This window comes from Mauremys reevesii, linkage group 5 (genome assembly GCF_016161935.1).
Source record: "Mauremys reevesii isolate NIE-2019 linkage group 5, ASM1616193v1, whole genome shotgun sequence".
Taxonomy (NCBI): domain Eukaryota; kingdom Metazoa; phylum Chordata; order Testudines; family Geoemydidae; genus Mauremys; species Mauremys reevesii.
Window position 1 is genome coordinate 52,444,665 of NC_052627.1, and position 24,981 is coordinate 52,469,645.

At 43.3% G+C, this 24,981-nt stretch overlaps 1 protein-coding gene across 5 annotated transcripts in view; it reads right to left on the reverse strand.

Annotated features, from left to right (window-relative positions):
* RNF150 (ring finger protein 150) overlaps positions 1-24,981 on the reverse strand; it is a 181,683-nt gene that overhangs the window by 69,394 nt on the left and 87,308 nt on the right. For all 5 annotated transcript variants that reach the window (XR_005599245.1, XM_039541183.1, XM_039541182.1 and 2 more), the window contains exon 2: positions 5,286-5,536. Coding sequence is in view for 4 of the 5 variants with exons in the window: in XM_039541183.1 (XP_039397117.1) it covers positions 5,286-5,536 (251 nt within the window). In the remaining variant the exon portion in view is untranslated. The remainder of the gene's footprint in view (positions 1-5,285; positions 5,537-24,981) is intronic.

Here is a 24,981-nt window from a genome sequence, read left to right on the forward strand (position 1 = left end):
CACCCTCTCGTATCCCACATGACACAGAGTAAACTCTAGAGATGCTGGTGGAAAATGTAGTTTGACAAACTGACACAGGAATTTTTATTAACCTATGTCATTGCTGTGAAGGAGGCAAAGAGAGCTGCAGCAGCAGAAGTAACTCTGCAGAATATTTCCAGAACATAGTTTTGTAATCCCAAATTGTTTCTACTCAGCCCTACAACCTAATGTCTCTTGATGCAAACAATTCTCACTGCTTTTCACAGAGAAGATCTCTTGCATACAGGATGTCCATTCAGGACAACAAGCTGAGCAACGAACCAGAAGCTACAATGACTTCCTTCTAAGAATTCAGTTCATTTGCACAAGCGGCATCATGGAAGTACAAACAGGTATCAGGAAAGCCACCTGGTTCCTGCCCTTGCTGGCTGATAAAGAGTACAGTTTGGGCACTTTACCAGAAGGACTGTCAACACCTATCTTTTACCCTAAACCATGCCACAGTCCAACGAGTACCAAAGACAACAGTTAAACCTGTTCTTTTCTTGTGGGGTAAGCATGACTTTACATTTGGGAGCCTGAAATTTAAACTAGAGGCCCAAATTTTCAAACAGATTTATGAAAATGTGATTGCAAATACGGCTGGCACACATAATTGTATGCGCAAAAGCCCACACTGGCAGATGTTTACATGCACACATGGATAACTGCCCGGATAACTGCCAATCTACATACAGAGTTACCCATTGGTAAACACACAAAATAGTAATGTGCACATATTTTGTGGGACACGTAAGAAACTCTAAATTTCAACCACAAAAGTAATTCACAACAGAGAGGCCATGAGGGAAGAGCCCTCCACTTTTCTGATTGTTGATCATGACGTGGACTTGTTGCTCTCTGGATGGATCACAGTCAGTTCCTTCTAGAATCTGAGCTCAATCCCACTAGGGCAGAGCTACCAACTACCCTGCATGTAGGAAGAGAGTGGGCCTGGGAAAGAAGGCCACAATGAAAGGAAAGAGGAGCCTCTTGAGAAGTAGACATGAGGTGGAGCACCCTTGTCAGGGAGTGAAGATCTAGTGCAATGGGAAGAGGATTTAGTGCAGGTGGATCTGTGGGGAAGGTAAGGCATGGGGGAGGGGACCAACTGGAATAGTAGGTTGGTGCAATCAAGCGAAGTAATTCAGAAACGCTCTTTTCCTACAACAATATCACAACCTTCATACTTAGAGGGTAATGTCACATCCTTCAACTTAATGGCCAGTTGCTTCATCCCATTCCTGTTATGCAGTGCCTGAACTGCCAGTTATAAAAGGCTCCTTCTACAGAGAGAAGGTCTGAGCTGCTCTGGATAGCCTAGCTAGTGAGTTAGCAGCTAACCCTAGAAACAGCGAATATGAAAGACCTCAGCACAGATAGTTGGCCTCGGTAGGTCTAGGATCTTCTGTGACACAGAAAATGTGCACAGCCCCTGGCTTAAATGCACTGGATTTTAAAGACTTCAAATCTGTTTTATCAAACCCTAGTTAAATGAATCTCAGTCACAGCTTTTGGCATTTTCAGAGATATCCAGCCAGTCTGTAAAGCCAGCCTTTATTGTACTCTGGAGTGGGGACTGGGAATATTGCCTTTTCTAAACTGGCCAACTGGTTGATTCCCCCTTAATTTGAAACGCTATTTATCCAAAAGGTTATGGCTGGGACCCTAGCTCTTTGGATAAATGGGGCTGTACTTTATTGGACTAAATGAAATACAAATAGAAAAAGCATACTTCTCAAACTTGGCTGATGATGCAGGCACTACTGCCTATATAAGGCTTTCTACAAGTAAGCACAGTATCTTTGTACAAAGACACAGACACACACAATGATTATAATGGGAAAAGCCTTTGAGTACCACGACAAAAAGGAGTCAGATTTAAACTCTACCCAAGCAAAGAAAAACAAGCTGCTGCTCTCTCTTACATGTAAGAAGATACAGTATCTCAGGACAGGAGTGTTGCTAGCCTATCCCTGTACCACAAACAAAAATGCCAAAGATAAGAAAAATAGAACATTAGAAAAACTGAGATAACCCTCACAGAAAGGGCAAGTCTGAGTTGTGCTCTTTTGTCAACTCCTTACATTAATGATCGCAGGAGGCATGAAAGAGAAAAACAATGAAGCAGGCATGTTGCTATGGTTTCCTCTGCCCAGCTGCCAATGATGTAAAAACTTCTCTCTCTCCCCATCTGTGCTCTCTCTTTCCCTATCTTCCTGAGGATTTTACACATTTTTGAAAATCTGCAGCCTCTTCTATCTCAGCTGACCAACATCTCACTTGCTACAGGCACTGCTTTGGCTACTGCATGGACTCCCCTCTCTTGCTACAGTGTGACATTATTCCATGTCCAAATCCCCTGTCCGAGAAGGAGAAAGAAACTGGAGGAAGAAAGGAAAAATAGTAAGAGAGTAAAATAGAGTTGAGAGAGTAAGAAATCAGTTGCCTGAGGAAACTTTGCTTCTGGACCTCAACTGAACACACTGACATGCCTTGTTTATGTTTACCTTAATGAGCTATTGACTTATAAATTAAAAAAACCCTCACTTTATCTGATCTGCCTAGGATTAAATAGCAATCACAGACCCAATTTGAGGCTTTTGAGACTGGAGGCATGGTACACACTTCTGCGCCGGCAGACCCTGTACTGTGTTGAATCAATATCCATTGTGGTTGCTGAGAAGAAATCAACCTATATGTCACTGTCCAAGTATCAACATTAGCACTTTTTCTCTTTACTTCAAAACATTTTTGGTATACTGCTATCATCATCATAGCATACCAGCTGGTACTGCCTGCCTGAAACTCCAGCCCTGTTAGCAGTATTTGATTGTTGGGAAAGGGTTAAGTGGGTTCTGACGACTTATTACCCCACTTGGATAAAAGGGAGATTGGCCTGGCCCTGTCCAGAGGGAATAGTCCTTAGATAGGAACATTAGAAGCAGTCAAGCCTGGAAAGTAGTTTTGAGCCAAGCTTTGATATCTTATTGTTAATTTCTATGCTAATCAAACTAAAGCTCAGTAAGTTGGTGAGTTTAGACTCTACATAGTGTGTGGGCTATGGGGAGGGATATTTCACCTACCTCTGACATGAAGCCCCCTGAGATGGAACATGGCAATTATCTTACAAACAACGCACAATGGTTTACAGCAGAACATGAAGAATACTTTGTTTCAGAGTACAGCCGTGTTAGTCTGTATCTGCAAAAAGAACAGGAGTACTTGTGGCACCCTAGAGACTAAAATTTATTTGAGCATAAGCTTTCGTGGGCTACGAAAGCTTATGCTCAAATAAATGAAGAATACAGTATCCTATTAAAATTGCAGGGAGAATTTATTTAGGCAGAGGGTAATTATTTCAGCAGGCACTAGGCCACAGCTCCCAGGATAGTCAACTCCTTATCTTGCAAACAAAATGTCATGAGATCTTTAATGACCACAAATGATCAGACTTAGTTTTACTTCTCTTATGAAAGATGGTAGCAGTAAATAAGGCCTGGTCCACACTAAAAAGGAGGTTCGAATTAGGGTACGCAAATTCAGCTACGGGAATAGCGTAGCTGAATTCGAAGTACCCTAATTCGACTACTCATCCGTCCAGACGCGGCGGGGCGAACTCCGCGGCTCCCCCGTCGACTCCACGACTGCCGTTTGCAGTGGTGGAGTACCGGAGTCAACCGCGGCACTTCCAGAGTTCGAACTATCGCGTCTAGATCAGACGCAATAGTTCGAACTCCGTGAAGTCGAACTCACCGCGTCGACCCACGCGGTGAGTATGGACCTGCCCTAAGAATCAGTGAAGGGATATAACGTATGTCCAGCATAATAGGGTAAAGCAAGCTCTTAGAAACAAATTCCCTGACTATAGGAAATAGGTGGATCTTGCCTTTGGTTCAATGACTATCCATTGTCATCATGAATGACTATGTTTTGATAACGTCAAAATGTTTTGATCTGAAGCTTTTCCAATATTTCCATTCACTGAAAGTTTTCAAAAAATGCCATTTTAGGTTTGACCCAAAAATGAACATTTGTTTTAACTTTTCACAGCTTCCAGCAAACCAAAAAAATCCACTATTTGCCCAGCTCTGGACAAGAGCTGTTTGTAGTACCTCAAATGCTTGGTTCCCAAGAATGGTGACAATTTTAGTTGATCAAATTCATAAAGTGAATTTTTACTTTGTGCATAGCAACCTCACAAAACCCTTGAAAAGTGTTTATTGAAATGAAAATCTGTTATAGTTCAAAACTGATAGGTTTGTGGGATGAAGAGCAGCTTCTACTTAGAAATGTAAAGAATAAATTCTCCACTGAAAATACAGTATGGAATTTTGGGCAATAAGAACGTAATTATCTCCGCTGGAATTCAGACAGCACACCAAAGACAATGTGTTCAATACAGGCATAACATGTCTGTTTGTCAGAAGTTTTGGGCATACTAGTGAGTATGTTCCTAGTTGATGATGTGGGTACCATAACTGTGCATGCAATCAAGTAATTACACATGGAATCACATTCATTTCAATACCATACCTGCAAACAATGATTTACTAATAACCAACATTACTTCATTTACATGTTCAGCAGTCAGTGTCAACGGCCTGAGAGGGGAATAGATGTCTTTATGCAAAGACCCTTATGGAGAGGTTTTAGTATTTGTGAATAAAATATTTTAAAATTAAAACACTTTTTCATTCTTTTCCCCCTCTTCAGTTATGGCACACCCTTTTCTGTGCACAAACTTACTGTTCTGCAGTCACCTTTGACTAGGGCTTAAATTCATTTATATGCATTTCTAGGTCACTTAGATAAATGTACAAAGGGAATCTTTCCCCTTAGATATAGTATTATCTTTCTGATTATTTCTTGTACTATGTGTAAGTAAATGCCAATTGTACACAAATATTTAATTCTCTTTTCATTATTTAACATCAGTTGGAGTGATGGTGAGAAGAAATGAAAACTCATGTCCTTTAAACATCTTGCTTCCTACCCTACTGTCTATGCAAAGAACATATTTATATAGGTTTCTCTTCCTTGAGTACTGTCTACCCTTCTGGAAGTCTTTTGATTTCCCAAAGATGTTGGCACCTCTACCACAACCCATTTCCCTTTTTGTCCTTTGCTACCTCATATTAGTGGTTCCCCCAAGACAAAAATTTTATTTAAACTTTAAATCACAAGGTGATGCTCTTAGGAGGATAAATGGCCATTTAAAGCAATGCAGGACAAACCCCAAAGCCCATTCACATGTTCCTCACCTGGTTTCTGTCTCTGGCATTTGCATATCGGAATCTCTGGATATAATAGAAGACCAGCCAAGCCAGGGAGATGATCATCAACACGATGAAGGAGATGGAGACAAACACCACTGAGGTACGGCTGACGTATTTCTGCAAGTTGCGTGTTCCAATTGTTATATACATCATTACAGTAACATTCCTCTCCAGCAGACTCACTATCTCTTTTCCTTTAGGCTCAGGAATCATTATTGCTACAACATCTTCTACACCTGTCAGATAGGAGGGGGAGGGGGAGAAACAATAAGAAAAAACAGGAACAGCAGCAGCCACAAAAGAAAATGAGTCAGCCATGGCACAGTGAAAAGAGCTCAACAGTGACAAAATAAAACCTTCCCCTCATTCTGCAGCATGCTGTTTTTTATTGCGAGGTAAGCCGGACAAAATCCAGCAGATGACTTTGGTTTCAGCTGTAACCAGTTACACAATATGGTCCAGCATACTGAGCCTCAAGGGTGGTTGTGTGACTAAGGGAAGTTTTATGGGTCGGCACAAACACAGTTTTCCACTGCTATTGAGGCTTATACGGAAGATATAGACATGGAGTAGCTGTGTGCTACAAGCACAAACACATGTATTGTGCTCTGCCTGCATGCTGCACACTTTATGGGTCTGTAAAAGGAAACAATTAACATGTTTCCTCTCTACATCCAAGAACTCAAACTGGAATTTTTAAAACATATGTTCGGATCCTGAGATCTGATCTTTCTGCCTCTGGTGTAGCTCAGGATGGCATGATGTGTGTTAGAAAAAAGTACACAGAAGAAAACTGTCTAAGCAACCAAGGGAGCAAAATCTGCTCTTACACTAGTTTAAGATTTAGATTAACTCTATTGAATGGAGTTACTCTGGATTTCCAATGATGTAACAGACCTAATGTTGACCAAAGGCATCTGATGCTTTTGGAGAAAGCAAAACAGTATTGTCAGGATGATAGCCAGGTGACGTTAAATGTTCCACATTCATTCGCAGCAACATTTCCAGCATACAGTCAATATAAAGCTTGAAAATGAGGGAGATATTAGGAGGATAAGGGACAAAGGAAACAAGCATGGTAAGATTCACTACAGGTCCCTTTTACCAGGTGATTTAAAGATGGATCCAATTACATCTTTTCTTTCAAAAATATTACAGGTTAGTAAATTAATTATCCAACTTTACTCTCTTTCCATCTGAAATACATTTTTGTTTTATTACTCTACTTTAGTTAGAGGTGTCAGACCGCTGGTCTGCTTGATGTATTAATCCAGTGCCCATGATAGATTCAGATTCTGGCAAATACAAGCTTTCATAAATATGTAACAAAATAAAAAATGTCTAGCCCTTGTGGTTGCAATGATAACCTTCTGAATGTGATCTGTTGTAGTGTAGGCAGCCCAAAACAGCTCAGGGGATGTGAACTGATTCCATTCATCTTAATGGGGAATTTATCTAATAAGTGGTATAACTGAAAGTGTAATTTGGCCTTTCAAACAGAATGAATTTGACATGTTTGCTCTAGTGGCAAAGGGCGCTTTGAAATAGAAGGGACACTGTGTAAAGGTTTGTGGAGGGGGGGAGCGGAAAGAACCATTATTAACTTTTGCCTTATCTCGCTGAATGGAAAAAAGGCAGCAGTCAAATGCATTTGGAGAATGGTACATACATCTCATTAAGGATTCAACTGTTCACAATATATTGCTGATGACCCTCAACTTTGCTGCTCAAACTCATCTCTTCAAATGTTTCCTGTGCGCTTTGGATTCACCAGAGTCAGAGCACTGACAACACCACAGGAGACTGCACTCCAGGGCCATGCCTTTGACAGAGAACCTACGCTGCACATGTGGGCTCAGTGCTCCCCACCCACTTATCTCATCTCTCAGGGGCTAATAAATAGTTTAGCTCTCTTTGGGATGTACCTTAGTAAATTAACCCAAGAACCGTGTAAAATTTGACAGATTGCAAAAAACAATAAAGCAGCATATTAGGAAACTGAGATTAAACAACAGGTAAATAGTTTCAAATACTCCTCAGCATGAACTCAGTTTCACCTAAATAGGTGCAAACCTTGGAATTTTATCAGGCAAAGACAGACTGAAATGCTCACTTCTTTAGAGATCACTGGTTGTGTCAGTCACTCCAGGCTGTTAAATTCTTGCTATTTCTCTCTCACCACCAGCTATGTTTCACCCTTTCAGGTCAGCATGCCCATATTTCTGTCAGCCCTTTTTCCCTCCTCAGGCCTCTACTATGAATGCCTTCCATTACTGAACCAGACATGAAGCCCATGTTTTATTGGCATAAATATAACATCTGTGCAGATGCCATATCTTAGGAAACGTAGTATTTTCAGTCCCTTTGCTCTCAAGCCCCCCAACATCTCAAAAAACTCCTGAGGGCGCAGGAACAAATGATCCCACTGTGCAGAAAGAACAGCAAATATGCAGGCAGAGAAATCTTTGGTGAGCTTAAACACAAAAAGGAAGCTTACAAGAAGTGGAAACTTGGACAGATAACTAGGCAGGAGTATACAAATATTGCTTGAGTATGCCAGGGTGTAATCAGGAAGGCCAAAGCACAATTGGAGTTGCAGCTAGCAAGGGATGTGACGGGTAACAAGAAGATTTTCTACAGATATGTTAGCAATAAGGTGGTGGTCAGGGAAAAAGTGTGGGACCCTTACTGAATGGGGGAGGCAACCTAGTGACAGATGATGTGGAAAAAGCTGAAGTACTCAATGCTTTTTTTGCCTTGATCTTCAGACAAGGTCAGCTCCCAGACTGCTGCACTGAGCAGCACAGTACGGGGAGAAAGTGAGCAGTCCTCAGTGGTGAACCAACAGGTTAAGGACTATTTAGAAAAGTATGAATTGGATGAATGGACTATAAGGTGGATAGAAAGCTGGCTAGATCGTCAGGCTCAATGGGTAGTGATCAATGGCTCAATGTCTAGTTGGCAGCTGGTATCAAGCGGAGTCCCCCTGGGGCTGGTTTTGTTCAACATCTTCATTAATGATCTGGATGTTGGGATGGATTGCACCCTCAGTAAGTTCACGGATAACACTAAGCTGGGGGGAGACACTTACAATTTTGTATACTTTTAATCCGGGGTGGGGAAGCTACAGCCCGTGGGCTGGATCCGGCCTGCTGCTTCATTTCATCTGGCCCACAGCAAGTCTCAGCGCCGTGGGCCAGAAGCTCCAAGTCTCAGCACCCCCAACCAGGAGCTGGAGCTGCAAGCCCTGCTGTGGGGGAAAGCTAGGGCTGCCATGCTGTTCCAGCTCCTGGAAGTGACCAGCATGTCCCTGTGGACCCTAGGAGCAGGGGCAATCAGGGAAGCTCTGTGTGCTGCCCCCAACGCCGGCTCCCCAGCTCCCACTGGCCAGGAGCCGCGACCATTGGGAGCTGTGGGGGTGGTGCCTGCAGGCATGGGTAGCACAAACCACGCAGAGCCCCCTGGCACCTCTACCTAGGGGTTGGACATGCCGGCCACTTCCGGGAACAGTGCGGAGCCAGGCCTGGCAGGGAGCCTGCCTGAGCCCTGCTGAATGGAAGCAACCTGCGGTAAGTGCTGCCCGGCCAGAGCTCGGACATCGAACCCTCAGCCCCAGGTCAGAACCCTCTCCTGCACCCTAACCCCATCCCAGACCCCAGACTCCTGACCCAGGTCATTTGTACCTAACCTATCACTCAAATCAGCCTCTGCACCAGATGACTGGAGAATAGCTAATGTAACACCAATTTTTAAAAAAGGCTCCAGAGGCAACTGTGGCAATTACAGGCCATTAAGCCTAACTTCAATACTAGGCAAATTGGTTGAAACTACAGTAGTAAACAGAATTACCAGACACTTAGGTGAACATTGTATGTTGGGGAAGAGTCAACATGACTTTTGTAAATGGAAATCATGCCTCACCCCTCTATTAGAATTCTTTGGGCATGCGGATATGTATGATCCAGTTGATATAGTGTACTTGGACTTTCAGAAAGCCTTTGAGAAGGCTCCACACCAAAGGTTCTTAAGCAAAGTAAGCTGACTGCGAAGAGATACAAAGGGATCTCACTAAACTGGGTGACTGGGCAACAAAATAGCAAATGAAATTCAACATTGATAAGTGCAAAGTAAGCATATTGGAAAAAATAATCCCAGCTATACATACAGAATGCTGGGGTTTAAATTAGCTGTCATCACTCAAGAATGAGATCTTGGCAATTTCATGGATAGTTCTCTGAAAACATCTACATTGGAAGAATGTTAGGAACCATTAGGAAAAGAGATAGCAAGACAGTAAATATAATGCCACTATAGAAATCCATGGTATACACCTCACACCTTAAATACTGCATGCAATTCTCGTCACCCCATCCTGAAAAAAATATTAGAATTGGAAAAGGTACAGAGAAAGGCAGCAAAAATGATTAGGGATATGGAACAGCTTCCATATGAGCAGAGATTAAAAAGACTGGGCCTGTTCGTCTTAGAAAAGCGATAACTAAGGTGAGATATGAAAGAGGTCTATAAAATCAAGAATTGTGTGCAGAAAGTGAATAGGAAAATGTTATTTACCTTTTCACATAACACAAGAACCAGGGGTCACCCAATGAAATTAATAGGCAGCAGGGTTAAGGAAATTTCTTTACATAGTGCATAGTCAACCTGTGGAACTCATTGCCAGGGAATGCTATGAACATCAAAAGTATAACTGGGTTCAAAAAAGAATCTGGTAAGTTCAAGAAAAACAGGTCCATGAATGACTATTAGCCAAAATGGTCAGGGACATAACCACATGTTCTGTGTCCCCCTAAACCTCTGACCTTCAGATGCTGGGAATAGATCACTTGATAATTACCCTGTTCTGTTAATTCCCTCTGAAGCATCTGACATTGGCTACAGTCGGAAGAGAGGATACTGGGCTTGATGGACTATTGGTCTCACCTAGTATGGCCATTCTTACATTATTATTTCTAGATGGAGTATAGATGCACACCTAGTAGAATTTCCAAAAGCACCTACACAGGGTTAAGCACTTAACTCCCATTGAAATTAACTAACTGATTCGGCAGTTTTGAAAATCCCACTCAACATCTAACTACCTTTCAAAATTTGGCACTAAGGGACTTGCCTTCAAGGTCACACAGGAAGTCTATTGCCAAGCAGGAAATTGAATCCAGGGCTCCCATCCTTCCTCTAGAAAGGTTTACCATCACATTGTTCTCTAGATCTTGAAGTGTCCTAACTAAAGCAGGAAAGGAGAGGGAATCACGTGACATCACTACCTCTATTAGGTCAGGTTACTACTGTTACCCCTCCAGAGAATATTGCTTTCTTTCCCCAGCTTAATTCTTCTTCTTCTTCTTCCTTATTTTTCCCTTTTTGCCTTCTGACTAATAAGAGCCCATCTTAACCAGATAGGACATGTTTATCCTTGGAGCATTCCTGTGACCCAAGAAAGGTAAACCGAAAAGAATGACCTACCAGTCTCGTCAGTTTGCCAGGGTTCAAGGTGGCTAACGAGGGCATGGATCAGATGCCATACCTGTAATTTTCCAAGCCAACATGCAAGTAAGAGATGGATAGAAGCTTCACTTTTATCTTTTGCTGTTCCTTTCTTGCTGCCCTGTACGCCTTCATCTTGTTTTTATTTAAAAACAAAACAAAAACACCCCCCAAAATGAAGACATCTCCCCCTCAGAACTGGACTTCAAAAACTACCCTCCTCCCCCAAGAGCTACCATTATAACTAACTGTGTCATTTCTCCAATAAGGGAATTTAACATAGTCTTTAATACCACGTGAAACACTATGAAAAATAACTTTTCCTTTTAAAGGCCTTGATAAAACCAATGGGAAAGGTAATAAGAAAGACTGTTAAAAAAGATTAATTTTCTAAGTGTAAATACTTTAACTGATTCTTATCTTTTTCTGTATTTATTAAAAAGTTAAAATGTATTTTATGGTGGCTGTACACAATGGAAGTAGGCCAGATATAATGCTGCACACACTCCGGATCACACTTAGGTGTTTAATTCTGCATCAGTAAAACAAGAGTTCTCCAGCAAGATTCTCTCTCCATTTATAAGTACAATGGACATTCTATGCTTGTGTATTCTTATAACAATAAAATACTTGAAGACAGCACAGAGAATATCTCCTAATTCAAAATCTCTGATTATTATTTTTAAAAGGGCATTTTCAGAAAAATTTGGCTGTTTTATTTCTTTTTTCTGGGGTGGGAGGAGGAGAAACTATTTTCAGGGTCTTGTCCCAACTTCCTCCACCTAACTCTCTGACCTCAGTTCCACGCACTAGCCCTCAACACTTCCAAATTTTATGCCCACTGCTCATCATAGCTGAGCATCACTTTTTCATTTGTGTTACCTCCACCTGTCGGAAGATGGCACTTGCATTTCCTCCCAACAAGCCACTCTGCAATTTTCCCCCTTCATATCTTGCTTCAAAACTCCTTGTGTCTGATTGCGCCTACACGTTTGTTTTCTTCATTCTTGCATCCTCTCCTTTTTCTCTGTGTGACGGTACATGCTATCACAAACTTTTGCCATTACAAAGCACTCTGATATTTTGCAGCAAAGATGCTACATAAATACGCTGCAGGAAAAATATACTGAACACACCTACACGGTGTAAAAATGGAAAGTCAGAAGACAGCTGTAGCAAAACATGAGCATATAGAGCTTTCTGAGAGAAATAACTTGATGGCCTGGCTTCACATTCAAGATTTGTTTAAAATTCCACCGAGTTACTGATCAGAGCTCAAAGGCACAGTAAGGATTATTGTTCAAGTGACTGGATCGCTATACCTGGATTTTTATTCTCAAATATCATATTGCAAAGAAAAGAGAAACAACAAGAGCTTTATGTTCACATTCCCCCTTCTCTGCTTAGTAAAATATTTGTTTTCTTTTAGCTTCATATCAAATTACACATGGCGAGGCCCAGCCTGTGGGAAACCCATTCAAAGCAGAGGAAAAGAGAACAGTCACAGCTAATTAATGTAGGTATTCTATTGATATGTTCCAGTGTAGCTTAACCGTTATGTTTAAAAGCATATCAGATAATATACAAAGATGTTTCTCTTAAGCATATGCATGTGCATTAAATGTAAAAAGACATCTCCCATTGCAGTTGTTGTTAAAAATATGGCAATGCCCTAGTGGCAGTTTATTACCTACGTATTTTTTTCTATTTCTGCCCAAAATCAGTGCAGAGTTTGCCATGAATTTTTAAGCAGTTGTCAGGGTGAATCATAGTGAATCATGAATCAAAATGATTGCAGGCTGCAATGAATGGATTTTTTTTGAGGGGGGCCCCTTAGGAAACATTTAACATTTCAATGCTCCTCTCTTTGTGTATCAATCATAAAACAAGTTAGGTAGAACTTGTAAGGCTCTGAGTTGGTTTAAATCACTTTAATTTGCTGTGTCATAAACAGATAGTTAAGGGTTAATGTCTCTTTTACCTGTAAAGGGTTAACCCGCTCAGTGAACCTGACAGACACCTGACCAGAGGACCAATCAAGGGACAAGATAATTTCAAATCTCTGTGGAGGGAAGTCTTTGTTTGTGTTCTGTGTTGGGGGGTGGGGGTGGGGTGTTCTCTCTTTGGATCTAAGAGGGGCCAGATGTATATCCAGGCTCTCCAAGCTTCCTGAAATATTCTCTTCTATTCAGTATAGTGAGTATTAGAAAGGCGGATTAGTCTTTTGATTGATTTCTGTATTTGCAAATGTGTGTTTGCTGGAACAATATTTTACCTCTTTGCTGTATTTGTACTGATGCTAGCTCTCTAGTTTCATAAGCTGTACCCTGTAAACTTCCATCTGGATTTTACAGAGCTAAATTTTACCTTTTCTTTTTTTCTTTAATTAAAAGCTTTTCTTTTTAAGAACCTGTTTGATTTTTCCCTTGTTTGAGACCCCAGGGGATTAGTCTGACTCACCAGGGATAGGTGGGGGGAAGATGAATCCCTCTTTGTTTTAGATTCAAGGAGTTTGAATCAAACTCCTCACACCTTCTATGGGCCATCTTAATTATCACTTCAAAAAGTTTTTTTTCCTCCTGCTAACGATAGCTCATCTCAATTGATTAGACTCTGCCTGTTGGTATGCATACTTCCACCTTTTCATGTTCTCTGTATGTATAAATATCCCCTGTCTGTGTGTTCCATTCTATGCATCCGAAGAAATGAGCTGCAGCTCACGAAAGCTCATGCTAAAATAAATTTGTTAGTCTTTAAGGTGCCACAAGTACTCCTGTTTTTTTCTGTGAATCAAAGTAGTTTTCCCTGACGACCAAGGGAGGGAAAGTCTGGGAGGGGGAATGATTTATTTCCCTTTGTGTTAAGATCCCAGGAGTTTGGATCTGGGTTCCCCCGGGAAAGGTTTGGGGGAACAGAGAGTGTGCCAGACACTAAAACCTGGCTGGTGGCAGTGGTACCAGATCTAAGCTTAGAAGGATCCATGCAGGTCCCCATCTTTTGGACGCTAAAGTTCAAAGTGGGGAACAAACCTATGACATGCTGAAACACACTTATCTAATCAAATGTGTTTAGGTTGAGTGAATTGTGTGATGCGTGGCCAACCTTTCAGCAACTTTTCTGTTTCAAACCAGACTTCACTTTAGGATTACACAGAAGCGCCAATCACATTGTGTCAGCGGGTAATCGATGGAACTGGGCATTGTGACTGGATAGCGGCAATACTGAAAAGATGTGTTCTGGCTTAGCCTCCAAAGAGACTCTTTTCTAGTCAGTGGGCCAAATACATCCCTGGTACATCTTCATTAATGTTAATACACCAAGTGGTAGTGACTCCATTCATTCAGCAGAGTTAACCAAAGATGAATTTGGCCCAAAATACTGAGAGTTACTCTTTCTTCTCCATCCCAGTCTGCAGGAGAAGGGGTCATGCAGAGCTTCTCTTTGCTACTTGGAAAGTGGGCTCAAAGCCTCTGCAGCACGTCCTCCTTATGGAGATGCTCTTCATCCAGTCCTGGGTCTGTGTGGAAGAGAGGAGAGAGTTGAGGAGGAGGAAGAAAGCCAGGGAAAGAGTGAGTGGGGTGGGTGCAGGGCTCAGGATGGGGAAAGGTTCTCTCCCTCTGGCCTTATGGAAATTAGCTGGAAAAAGTTAATACAGCCTTAAAGGCAGGCAGAATAACTTTACTACTATCCAAACCATTTTTCCAAATCTGGCCATGAACTTACTCCTCAGGTACACACCAAATTGCAAGTTTCAATGTCCACTCATTGTTGGGTAATTTGTGTGCATCTGCAGTGAAGAAAAGAAAAGGATGATGGGGGGGGAGATATGGTATTAATTATATAGTACTGTAAAAGTGAAGGGTTTAGCCCTTCAAATTCAAAAATGGCTGAATAGATTTTGCACTGTCTTTGGGAAATGAAGCAGCATAGAAAACTTTAGACAAAAGGATTTATGCAGCTTTGCCACCTTGACCATGTTGCTGGCTGTCAAACAAATGGCATTATTTGTGGATTTTGTTCTGGGAGCTTTAGAGGTGTTATTGAAAATACTTTATTCCCCTAGTTAGTAGTCTGGTAGGGTAACAGAAGGCTGCATCTTTAATGCTCTGTCAATTTTCGGGTGAGCATTAAAAATGTGATGTTTGATACAGTACAGAAAAAAAAAATTCTTTAGGCTGCCAATTGCCTGAGTTTAGTTAAAGGACAAATGAATTATTTGAACAAAATTCAGCAGATTTAGGAAATCCTCTATAAAATCTTTCTATTATGCAAATGAAGGTTTCTCCTAATCAAACACAGACACTATATGTGGTAAAATACTTTCTCTTCAAATTTTAATGTGGCTGGTAACCAAACCTCAAACAGTATTTAGGACTTAGGAGCTGCTCTTATGACTCAGATTAATGATCTACCAAGACCAGTATCCTGTCCCTGACAGTAGCCAGCAGCAGATACTTCAGATAAAGGTGCAAGAAACTGTAACAAATCTTTTTTTTTTTTTACTCCTGGATTAAATAGTTTTATTTTCCATACGAAAGTTAGTATCTGAAATGGTAAAGCAAACCTCATCAGGTTCTTATTGTCATTCCCATTATTACTGCAGAAATGGAGGAGAATCTACTAGTATCCCCTAGAAGTACCAATATGGACATCATAGGTGGTTTGAGCCAGCTCAATGGTTCTATTTCCCACATGTTTAGTGGAGCCATTTCTGTACACAGCGACTTAATATCTTGCTGATTCTGGGCTCTTTCTCACAACAGCTGCTGCTGACGTGTACATTTGTGAGAGTGGGTTTTTACAGTAGGCTTTATCATTTTTACAGTATTTTAAAGACAAAATTATAGTATTTTTAAAATAAAATATTACATTTTATTACATGATAGAATCTTTAACACACAGTCTCTGACCCAGCAAGAAAGTCAGTAACTAACACAATAAAAATTACTTGGCATCTTTCACCTGGTATTTCTTAGTTTACTGTTCATAAAGGATGAAGCTATCATCATAATCCTTTGGTTAAAAAAAGTACTCTCCTTATAACCATGTTGTTCTGTTTCTTTCCTATTAACATTATATTGGGAATTGCCATCTGATTCGCATATATGCATTTTAATATAAAGTTTAATTACTTATAACCTGCTTCTTCACTATAATTTCCACAAGTGCAATGAGAAGTACAAACTCATTATGACAACCCATTAAAAGTTCAACTATGTTCATACTGCTTAACAACATGTTTGCACTAAACTAGGAAATTATAAAAACAGCAGATAACCCCTGACTTTTAACAAACATCCTAGAAAAATAAACATGGGTTTAAATCACAGCTGCGTGAACTCAACCTAGTTTTGCAAGCCCAAATAGTTCAAGAAGTTTACAAAACATTGAACTCTATGAGCTTCTGTCATTCCAGAGAAGAACCAATATAACAACTCCTTTTAGATTTTACTTATACCAGCCATGAAACATTACATTTCATAGATAAATAGTCTGAGAGGTGCAACCGGGGTGCCTAATTAACCTGAGGCCTTAGACACACAATACCTATCAAAGAGCTCAACTGTGCAACTGAAAGTTGAATTTCCCTATGGGCAGATGAAAGATGAGGTTGGATCATAGGCAGAGAAACTTGCAGGAGTCAGTGCATTACTGAAAAAAAGGAGCAGGAACTCCTTTCTGTGTAGGAAAGACAAATCAGAAGCAGTAGGAGCTGGAACAGACTCAGGCTCCGCACTCTCTGGTCTAGGGGTAAGGGCAGAGGAAGAATGGGAATGGAGAGCATAACTGACAGAGCCTTATAGCCTGTTCCCCGTAAGGTGGCTTTACAATATTGTGTCATGGGTTTTTCTTGAAAGATGGAGGAAAGGAGACTGTAGGGAGGTTTGGCTGGGGCTTGTCCCCCTCTGGGGCGGTGGGGAGCCAGACCGCCTCGCTACTTCAGTCAGGTGTGTCGGGGAATTAGCTTGGCTGTGCGGCAAACAGTCAGCAGCTCCGGCCCTCTGGCAGGGGCTGAGCAAACAGGTTCAATATAAGCAGGCCCAGGCCCTGGGTCAGGGCGGGGCAACAAACAGTCAGTAGCTCAGGCCCTTAGGCAGGGGCTAGGGTGACCAGATGGGATGAAGAAAATATTGGGACACATTGGGGGGGGGGCGGAAAACAAAACAAAACAACACACCAGGAGGGCTGCATCGGGTTTCATAAGTTGTATGGAGGGCCGGTTAGGGAACAAGGTGGTGGCCTGGCCCCCACCTCCTATCTGCCCCCCCCCACCCCTGGGGACTCCTGCCTCATCCAACCTCCCCTGTTCCCTGACAGCCCCTCTGGGATCCCTGCCCCATCCACACATCCCCGCTCCCTGTCCCTGACCGCCCCCGGACCCCCACGGCCCCATCCAACTCCCCCTCTCATTCCTGATGGTCCCCTCCGGGACCCCTGCCCCATCCAACCCCCCCTCTCCCTGCCCCCTGCTGCCCCATCCAACCCCCTCCTTCCTGATTGCCCCCAGGACCCCTGCCCCCATTCAATCCCCCGTTTCCCTCCCCAACCACCATCCATACCCCTGCTCCCGACCACCACCCCGAACTCCCCTGCCCTCTATCCAACCCCCCCAGCCGCTGCCACCACCACGCAGCTCAGAGCACTGGGTCAGGCTGGGCTCTGCAGCTGCGCTGCCCCAGGAGCTCACAACCCCGCTGCCCAGAGCACTGCGCTGATGGCAGAGCGAGCAATGCTGAGGCTGCGGGGGAGGGGCTGAGGGCTAGCCTCCTGGGCCAGGAGCTCGGGGACTAGGCAGGATGGTCCTGCGGGCCACGTCATAGTTTGCCCACCCCTGTGCTAGATGCACTTCTGCCTGGAGTAGACGGGAAGTATTGGATCTCCTGGGCCTGTGGGGAGAAGAGGCTGTGCAAGCACAGCTATGGACCAGCCACAGAAATGTGGACATCTATAAACATATTGGATGGGGATGCAGGCAAACGGGTACAGCCTGGGATCAGCAGGAGTGCTGTGTGAAAGCAAAAGAACTGCACGCGGTTGCCCTGTAAATCTGCTGCTTTTACAACATGCGCCACACCATACTTGGCAGAGACCTTACCAGCACCACAAAGGCCACCATGAACCAACGGAAGGAGCCCAAGACAGAGATCCCTGCTATGAACAGTGTGAGGGAGGAGGTGGGAGATATGGAGGGTGGCTTCAGCCATGTCACGAGCCAGGAGCTGTTCAAAGATTCTGCCACAGTGTAACTAGCCTTGCCAGCTGAGCATGGATGACTCCAGTGAAGGGGAAGGGACATCAAGTAAGCGTATGCATGCAATTTTCCTTACAATGTTTAAGTTGTAAGGGTGCCTTGCCCATTCCCAATTAACACAACACAGAAATCGACTTTTGCTTGTTTTACTCATACAAAACGAGGCGGAGATACAACAAACAGAGGGTGGCCTGGCAGCATTGAGATAGTAGTAGCAACTGTGTGCTCTGTGCCTATGTTACCCTCAGGAGTGAGATATCAGCTAAAACTCCCGCCGCTTGTGGAAACAGTGCCAATATTCAGTAACACTGCCCTATACTTGTACCCATGAATAAGGATCAAAATCACCCCGCCCTACCCTATACTCATATGGGAAGAAGGGAAGGAGTTTTGAAACGTCTCTTTCCTTTTCCATTGTGACTGTGAATCCAGTGGTACCTCTGTCTCTTTTTATCAGCAACATTTGACATGGTTGCCTAAATGGGTGCCCTCTCCCCACTAGCGGAATGCCTGACCCTGATGAGGAGAAGAAAGAAGAGTAGAGAAGACATGCTCACCAAGATCCTGCAAGGCAGTGCTGCATCCAGCTGCGAACAAAAGGCTTGGAGGGCCAATATGACTGATAGCACGGAGAAGGAAAGAGAGGACAGGAGCAAGGACGAGGAGTCCCAGCAGAACAAGGAGAGAGAAATGCATCAGGACATACTGGGGCTTCTCAGACAGTAACTGAAATGCTCCAGACCCTGGTTGACCTAGGTCCAGGAATCCCAGACTCTCCACCCTTAGCAGTCCTTGGAGAACTCTCTAGTCACTGCTCCCTACCCGTGTTCCCGCTAGTTTTCCCCACCCATGTGTGGAATGAATTTTGGTATGTGCACCAATATGGAGGTGATGTGTCACTCATCACCTTCAAATTGGTGCACATAACAAAATTCATGGGGTGGGGCCGAGGGGTTTGGAGTGTGGGAGGGGGCTCAGGGCTTGGGCAGAGACTTGGGGTGCAGGGGTGTCAGGACTCTGTCTGGGCCCAGGGATATGGGGCTCAGGACTGGGGCAGAGGGCTGGGGTGCAGGAGGTGAAGGCTCTGGGGTGAGGCCAGGGATGAGGGATTTGGGGTGCAGGAGGGTGCTCAGGGCATACGGCCCAGCTCTCTTTCCCCGCGGCAGCAGCACCTGGGCTGGCGGGGGAGAAGCACCTCTACACACTGCAGCAGCTCTGGGGTTGGGGCTGCAGGATAGGCGCTTCTCCCCAAGCACCAACAGTTCCAGGTCATGTCGCCTCGGCCTCACCTGGGTCAGGGCTGCTCCGGCTGCGCTGCCCCAGCAGGTCTGGGCAACCCATCTGTGGCTGGATCCGGGCCACTCCGGCCGTGCTTGGGGCTGGCCCGGGCCATGCTGCAGCAGAGTTGGGGACAGGGGAGAGGTGCCCCGGCCGTGGCAGGTTGGGGGCCAGGCTAGGTGGGAGCCAGGGGAGGGGCGCTCCTCTCTCAGCCATGGCAGGTCCATAGGCGAGTTCCTTGAGTGCCTGCACAGTGCTAAATAGGCTGCTGCATGGCTGCGCAACTTACAGGGAACTTAGCTCCTTATATCCCCCAACATACCATGTGGTATCATGGGCCGCATCCTTACCCCTACCACTCCACATTGGGAAACAGCAAGGAAAACCACAGCGTCACACACACTGACCTGTGAGAACTATGCCTGGTGTATGTGTAGCCACAACAGGCTACATTTGTGCACTGAAATGGACAGAAATGTGCTGCCTTTCCAATTTTAAAGTTCCACTCTGTTAATTTATATGTTAAAAATTTGTATAACATTTTGCAGAGATCTGCAGGCATTGTTTTTCTGCACTGTTTTTCCCACTCAAATTTCTATTTTTGGAAAATACAATTATCGTTATTAGTTCACAATATATTTCAGAACGCATTGTGGTACTCAAAGCACACAGTACTTGAAAATGTACAGCAAGCACCACATAATCCATATATTCAGAAAAATACTCAGTCGTATTTATAAACGTCCTGCAAGCACTACACAGTTCTTTGCAGCACCCAAAGCTCTGGGTCCAGAGCACAGTCCAGCACAGAACAATACTGTTGCTGACTGCTAGAATTCTCTTTCAAAGTCTCCCTCAACTACATAGCTCCATGTTCAGGTATTGTAATGGAATTGTGTCTGCCTGTTCAAAGTCAGCGCAGTCGCTCCCCCTCTGACCTCCACCCTAGTGGCGGGTTTTCCTTCCTTGCCTCACAGATATTATGCCAGACACAACAGGCAGCTATAACCATTGGGATATTTTTCTCACTGGGATCCAGTTCAGTGAATAACCACCACTAGCATCTCTTCAATCTATCAAAAGCACATTCAGCTGTCATTCTGCATCTGCTGTGCTGGTAGTTGAATCTTTCCTTGGTGCTGTCAAAGTGGCCAGTGTATGGCTTCATCAGCTAGGGGAGCAAGGCGTAGGCTGGGTTCCCCAGAATCACTATGGTTATTTCAATATCACCCATAGAATCAGCTGGGAAAGTCCTGGCTTGCAGCTTTCTGAAGTCTTGTGTTCTTAAAGATTCAAGCATCATTCATCTTCCCTGATCAGCCCACACTGATGTCAATGAAGCATCCCTGATGACTCACTAATGCTTGAATAACCATAGAAAAGTAGCCTTTTCTGTTGATGTACTCTGTAGCAAGGTGGGCTGATGCCAAAATAGGGATATATACATGTCATCTATTGCCTCACCGCACTTTTGGAACCCCATTGCTGCAAATCCATCCAGTATGCCCTGCACTTTGAGAGTCACAGTCCTGCATAGCGGGAGGTGATTAATGGCTCTGCACGACAATGGCCTCCATTGTTGATCTTCCAACTCCAAAATGATTTCCCATGGACTGGTAGCCCGTTGCAACCTTCCAGAGTGAGATTGACAGTGGAGAAGCAAATGGCAATGCAGCTCTTGTTCTGGTGTCCCTGTGCTGAAGGACTGGGGCAAGCCTGGCACACAGATCCAGGATGTGGCCTTTTGTATCAAAATGTTCTCCTGTCACCACTTTATAATGCAATCCCAGCAGTCAGTGCTCATTTCTCAGGGCCAGAAGCAGCCCTCTGTCTGGAGCTGCTCTGTGAATACCACGAACAAGTTTGAATTGTTTTTCACTATGTCCCTTAGCAAATGGTCCTTGAAATAGTCGTCATGTCCCTCACTGTTGTACTTCCTGAGAGTCTGACAATACAGGAGAACAGTGTATCCTATATTGGCAATGTTCATGAGGTTAGTACAGAGCTCTGCAGGCTCCATGATTCTCTCAGAGAAGGTGGACACCAAAAAGTGCCATGTGGGTTTGCGGGATTTAAAAAAATAATGTATGAAAAGTTTGGGATATGGATAACATTATGGGATGGAGAAGGCTGCATGCTGGGAACTTGACTCCTAGTTCCCAGAGATCCCCTGTCCCACAGCAAAAGTTTCCCAAAAGGTATTTTGCTGGACAGTGGCACTTGGCACACGGGGACACCTGCCCATGGTGCACTGCACGTTGCATCAACACAAGCACACAATGAGTACGCACAGCATTGACACAAGCAGTCAAACATACACATGCTTGAGTAATGTACAAACTTCGGTGGCTGAATGCAGACTTAACTTGCACTGACCAAAGTCTGTGGTATAGATACAGCAACTAATGTTGTTATGAGAACAGAACTTTTTTCTATTTAAATCCACAGTCTTTGCCTTGCAGTGATGGAGGACTTCTCCATTTAAAATTTTTTGTATTTTAAAAAACAAAGAAAAATCCCTTTACTTGTGCTCTCTCCCTCATTCCTCTTTGACCCTCCTTTCAGCTTTTGTCTCCTTGGTCCCTGGCCCCTCTTCCCGTGCTTTCTCCTGAAAATGCAGGAACCAGTGAACGGTTAGGTGACACATTCTTAGGAAGTTAGTCCTTTAAGGGGGAAAATCCATTACTTTATTAATTTGCTATAGGTTTTGATCCTTTTGCCATGAACCACTTTTCACTCCAGCAGCATAAGTGTTTAATAGGATAATTCATATCAATGGAGCTCTTCTTTACTGGTCATTTAATGACTGGCTACAATAATAAGCAACTGAAATGACATTTTTCTACTTGGTCATTAAATGAACAATAAAAACCTCCAGTGGACCCATTGTTGGCTAATTAGATTTCTTTCAGTGTTATGATTAGACAGAGACAAGATGTGCTGGCTGTGATCTTTTCTAAGGCACAGTCTAAGCCACTGTTTAGAAGGACAAAGACATTTCTGCTTGTGTTGCTTTAATCAATGTCAGTCTTGCCAAAGGCCCGAATAAACTGTGGCAAAACAACAAAACAAAACCAGTCTCCAGTGGAAGAAGTACATTTTTCCTGGACTTAGTTGAACTAACTAAAGGATTGAAGTTCTTTGTGGAAAACACACTGACGATACCAATGAACTGTAATTCTGTTATTTATTTTTATCCGATTACAAATGCCATAAAAGGTGCTGTAAACATCTAGGAGTTAAAGGTTCCATCAGACACCATTAAAGTCTTTCCATAGTTGCTATCATAGCCAGTGAAGTATTTTTATTACAAGTGCTAGTAATGTACCCTGATGATCACTCTAGAACTCTCCTTTGTTTTCTAATCTATACACACCTTTAATGGAACAATTTACTGCCACTATAAATTCTTTTTCTATTCTACTCCCAGCTTAAATTCTGAGACTCAAGTTAGACTTTGAGAAAAGTCTTCAGATTGTAATCTATACAGTTTGATCTTGCCATTTATAGCACCCTTTACAGGGGCTTTACAACCATGGCATGCTCAACTTAATAGTAAAACACAAAATTGCTAAAAGAATAATGTATCATTTATTATTAAAATATATCTATTCAACATGATGGGTCATAATCAGCCCTAGTCTAAGCAGAAACAACTCCATTTACGTCAGTGTAGCTATGCTGAGGCTGAGGGAAATTTAACTTTACATCTTCATAGTACAGTAAAAACACACAGCACTGCTATACTAGATAAATATTTTTATCTTCATTTTGCAAACAGGAAAACTAAAGCATAGGGGTTGAGTGACTTGCCCAAGGCCACACAGAGAAGAATGGCACAGCTAGGAATATAACACAGGAATATCTGATTCCAAGGCATGTCTTGGACTCCATGCAGGTCCACATAAGCAGCAAAACGTGGGGCAGGAGGTCCCGGGTATGGCATGGCCCCGACCATGAGGCAGAGGTACGCATTCTCAAGTGCGGAGACGGAGGCAAGGAGCAAGCGCTGCTGCTCCTCTAACAGGATGGGAGGAGAGAGTGAGAGAGAAGAGTGGCTAGAGCGTCTGCTATTTTCATAGAATGGAAGGTGGAGCCACTGCTCCTTTAAGAGTGGCAGAAGGAGTGAGAAGCAGAGGGTTATCCCAGAGGAACTGGGCTGCTCAGGAGGCTACCAGCAGCAGTGACGCTCTGCCCCCCAAAAGGAGATGGTGGTGTGCTGGAGAACAGAGCTGTTTCTAATGGGGCAATAATTGCTAGGAAGAACTGAGTAAAGAAGGAAGTGATTTATTCAGTTGATTTTGGTGAGGGATAAGAATGGACTGGGCCAGAGATCATTTCTGACAGAGTGAACAATTACCAATGTAGTAAAATATGTGGATGTGGAGGTGTGGTTTTGGGAGAGTGACAGTGCAGGCATTTTTCACTTGTGCAAGTGGATGTTGGGGAAGTTATTCAAGTTCTGTTCTTACTCTTATCCAAAACCATATGAGCAGTGGACAGAAACAAGCTGTGCCTCATCAGCAATGAAGAAACCCAACACCTGATCCTGCCAGATCCAACCCAGACAGTTTGGGGTTGCTTGCTGGCCCTCATTCCCCTTCAAAGAAAGTCCTAAGCGCCGCCAAACAGGGGGAAGCACTGGGAGGGTGGGAGGGGGAGGAGGTGGAGAAGAGGAACTTGTGCAATGCTCCCTTGTAAAGTCAGCCAAATGACGTTATAAGGGAGCATTGTACAACTTTAAATGAGTATGTTCCCTAATGGAGCAGTGACGTAACTTCAAAACAATGTTAAGCGGGAGGATGTTAAGTGAGGAGTTACTGTACTGTCCCTACCAGCGCTTCTATTGGTGTAACTTATGTCGCTCAGAGGGGTGTTTTGGTCACATCCCTGAGCAACATAAATTAGTTAGCTACTGTAGACATAGCCTAAGGTCTACTAACCAAACTAACAGAACAGTATACCCTCTTCTATACAGAGAGCCAGATAAGAGTCTACCGCTTCAGAAAAAAAAAACACAGCCACCACCAAAAACAGAATCCTTACATATAAGCCCATGCTGTATGCAATCCAGAAAGTTTAAAAGCTTGAGGTTATGAAAACTGACAAACATCCAAAAATACTAATGAAGATTGCATACTAAGGACACGGGAACTTTTGTGTGAGCTAGCAGGTATTTCCTATGTAAAAGAACAAAGGTGATCCAATAGTCAGGAAGCCATTAACAAATTAGAGAACTCATTTAGACTGGCTGAAACACACTGCAGTTCCTGGTAGATTCTGATCTTCATTTCAAGCCATCCACTACTTACTTAGACAGCCATGCAACAAACAGGTTCACTGCCACAATCCTGGAACATTTATAATTAATTTCTGCCTCTCTCTCTCTCTCTCTCTGAGAGATGCTTCCTACTTGAGTAGAATTCAAAAGGTTGAGCACCATAATCACTCAAAATAGGAAGGTTAAAAACGAACAGGAACTGTGAATAAATACTGAAAGAAATCTATAGCTAGAGTGAGCTGTTTATAAAGAGATCTTATATAAAAACTTATACTAACAAACAGGAAAACGAAAGAAAAAGACAAATATGCAAAGTCAGACATCAGGCAGAGGAAAACAGACAATGACATTTCTAACTTCTAAAACAG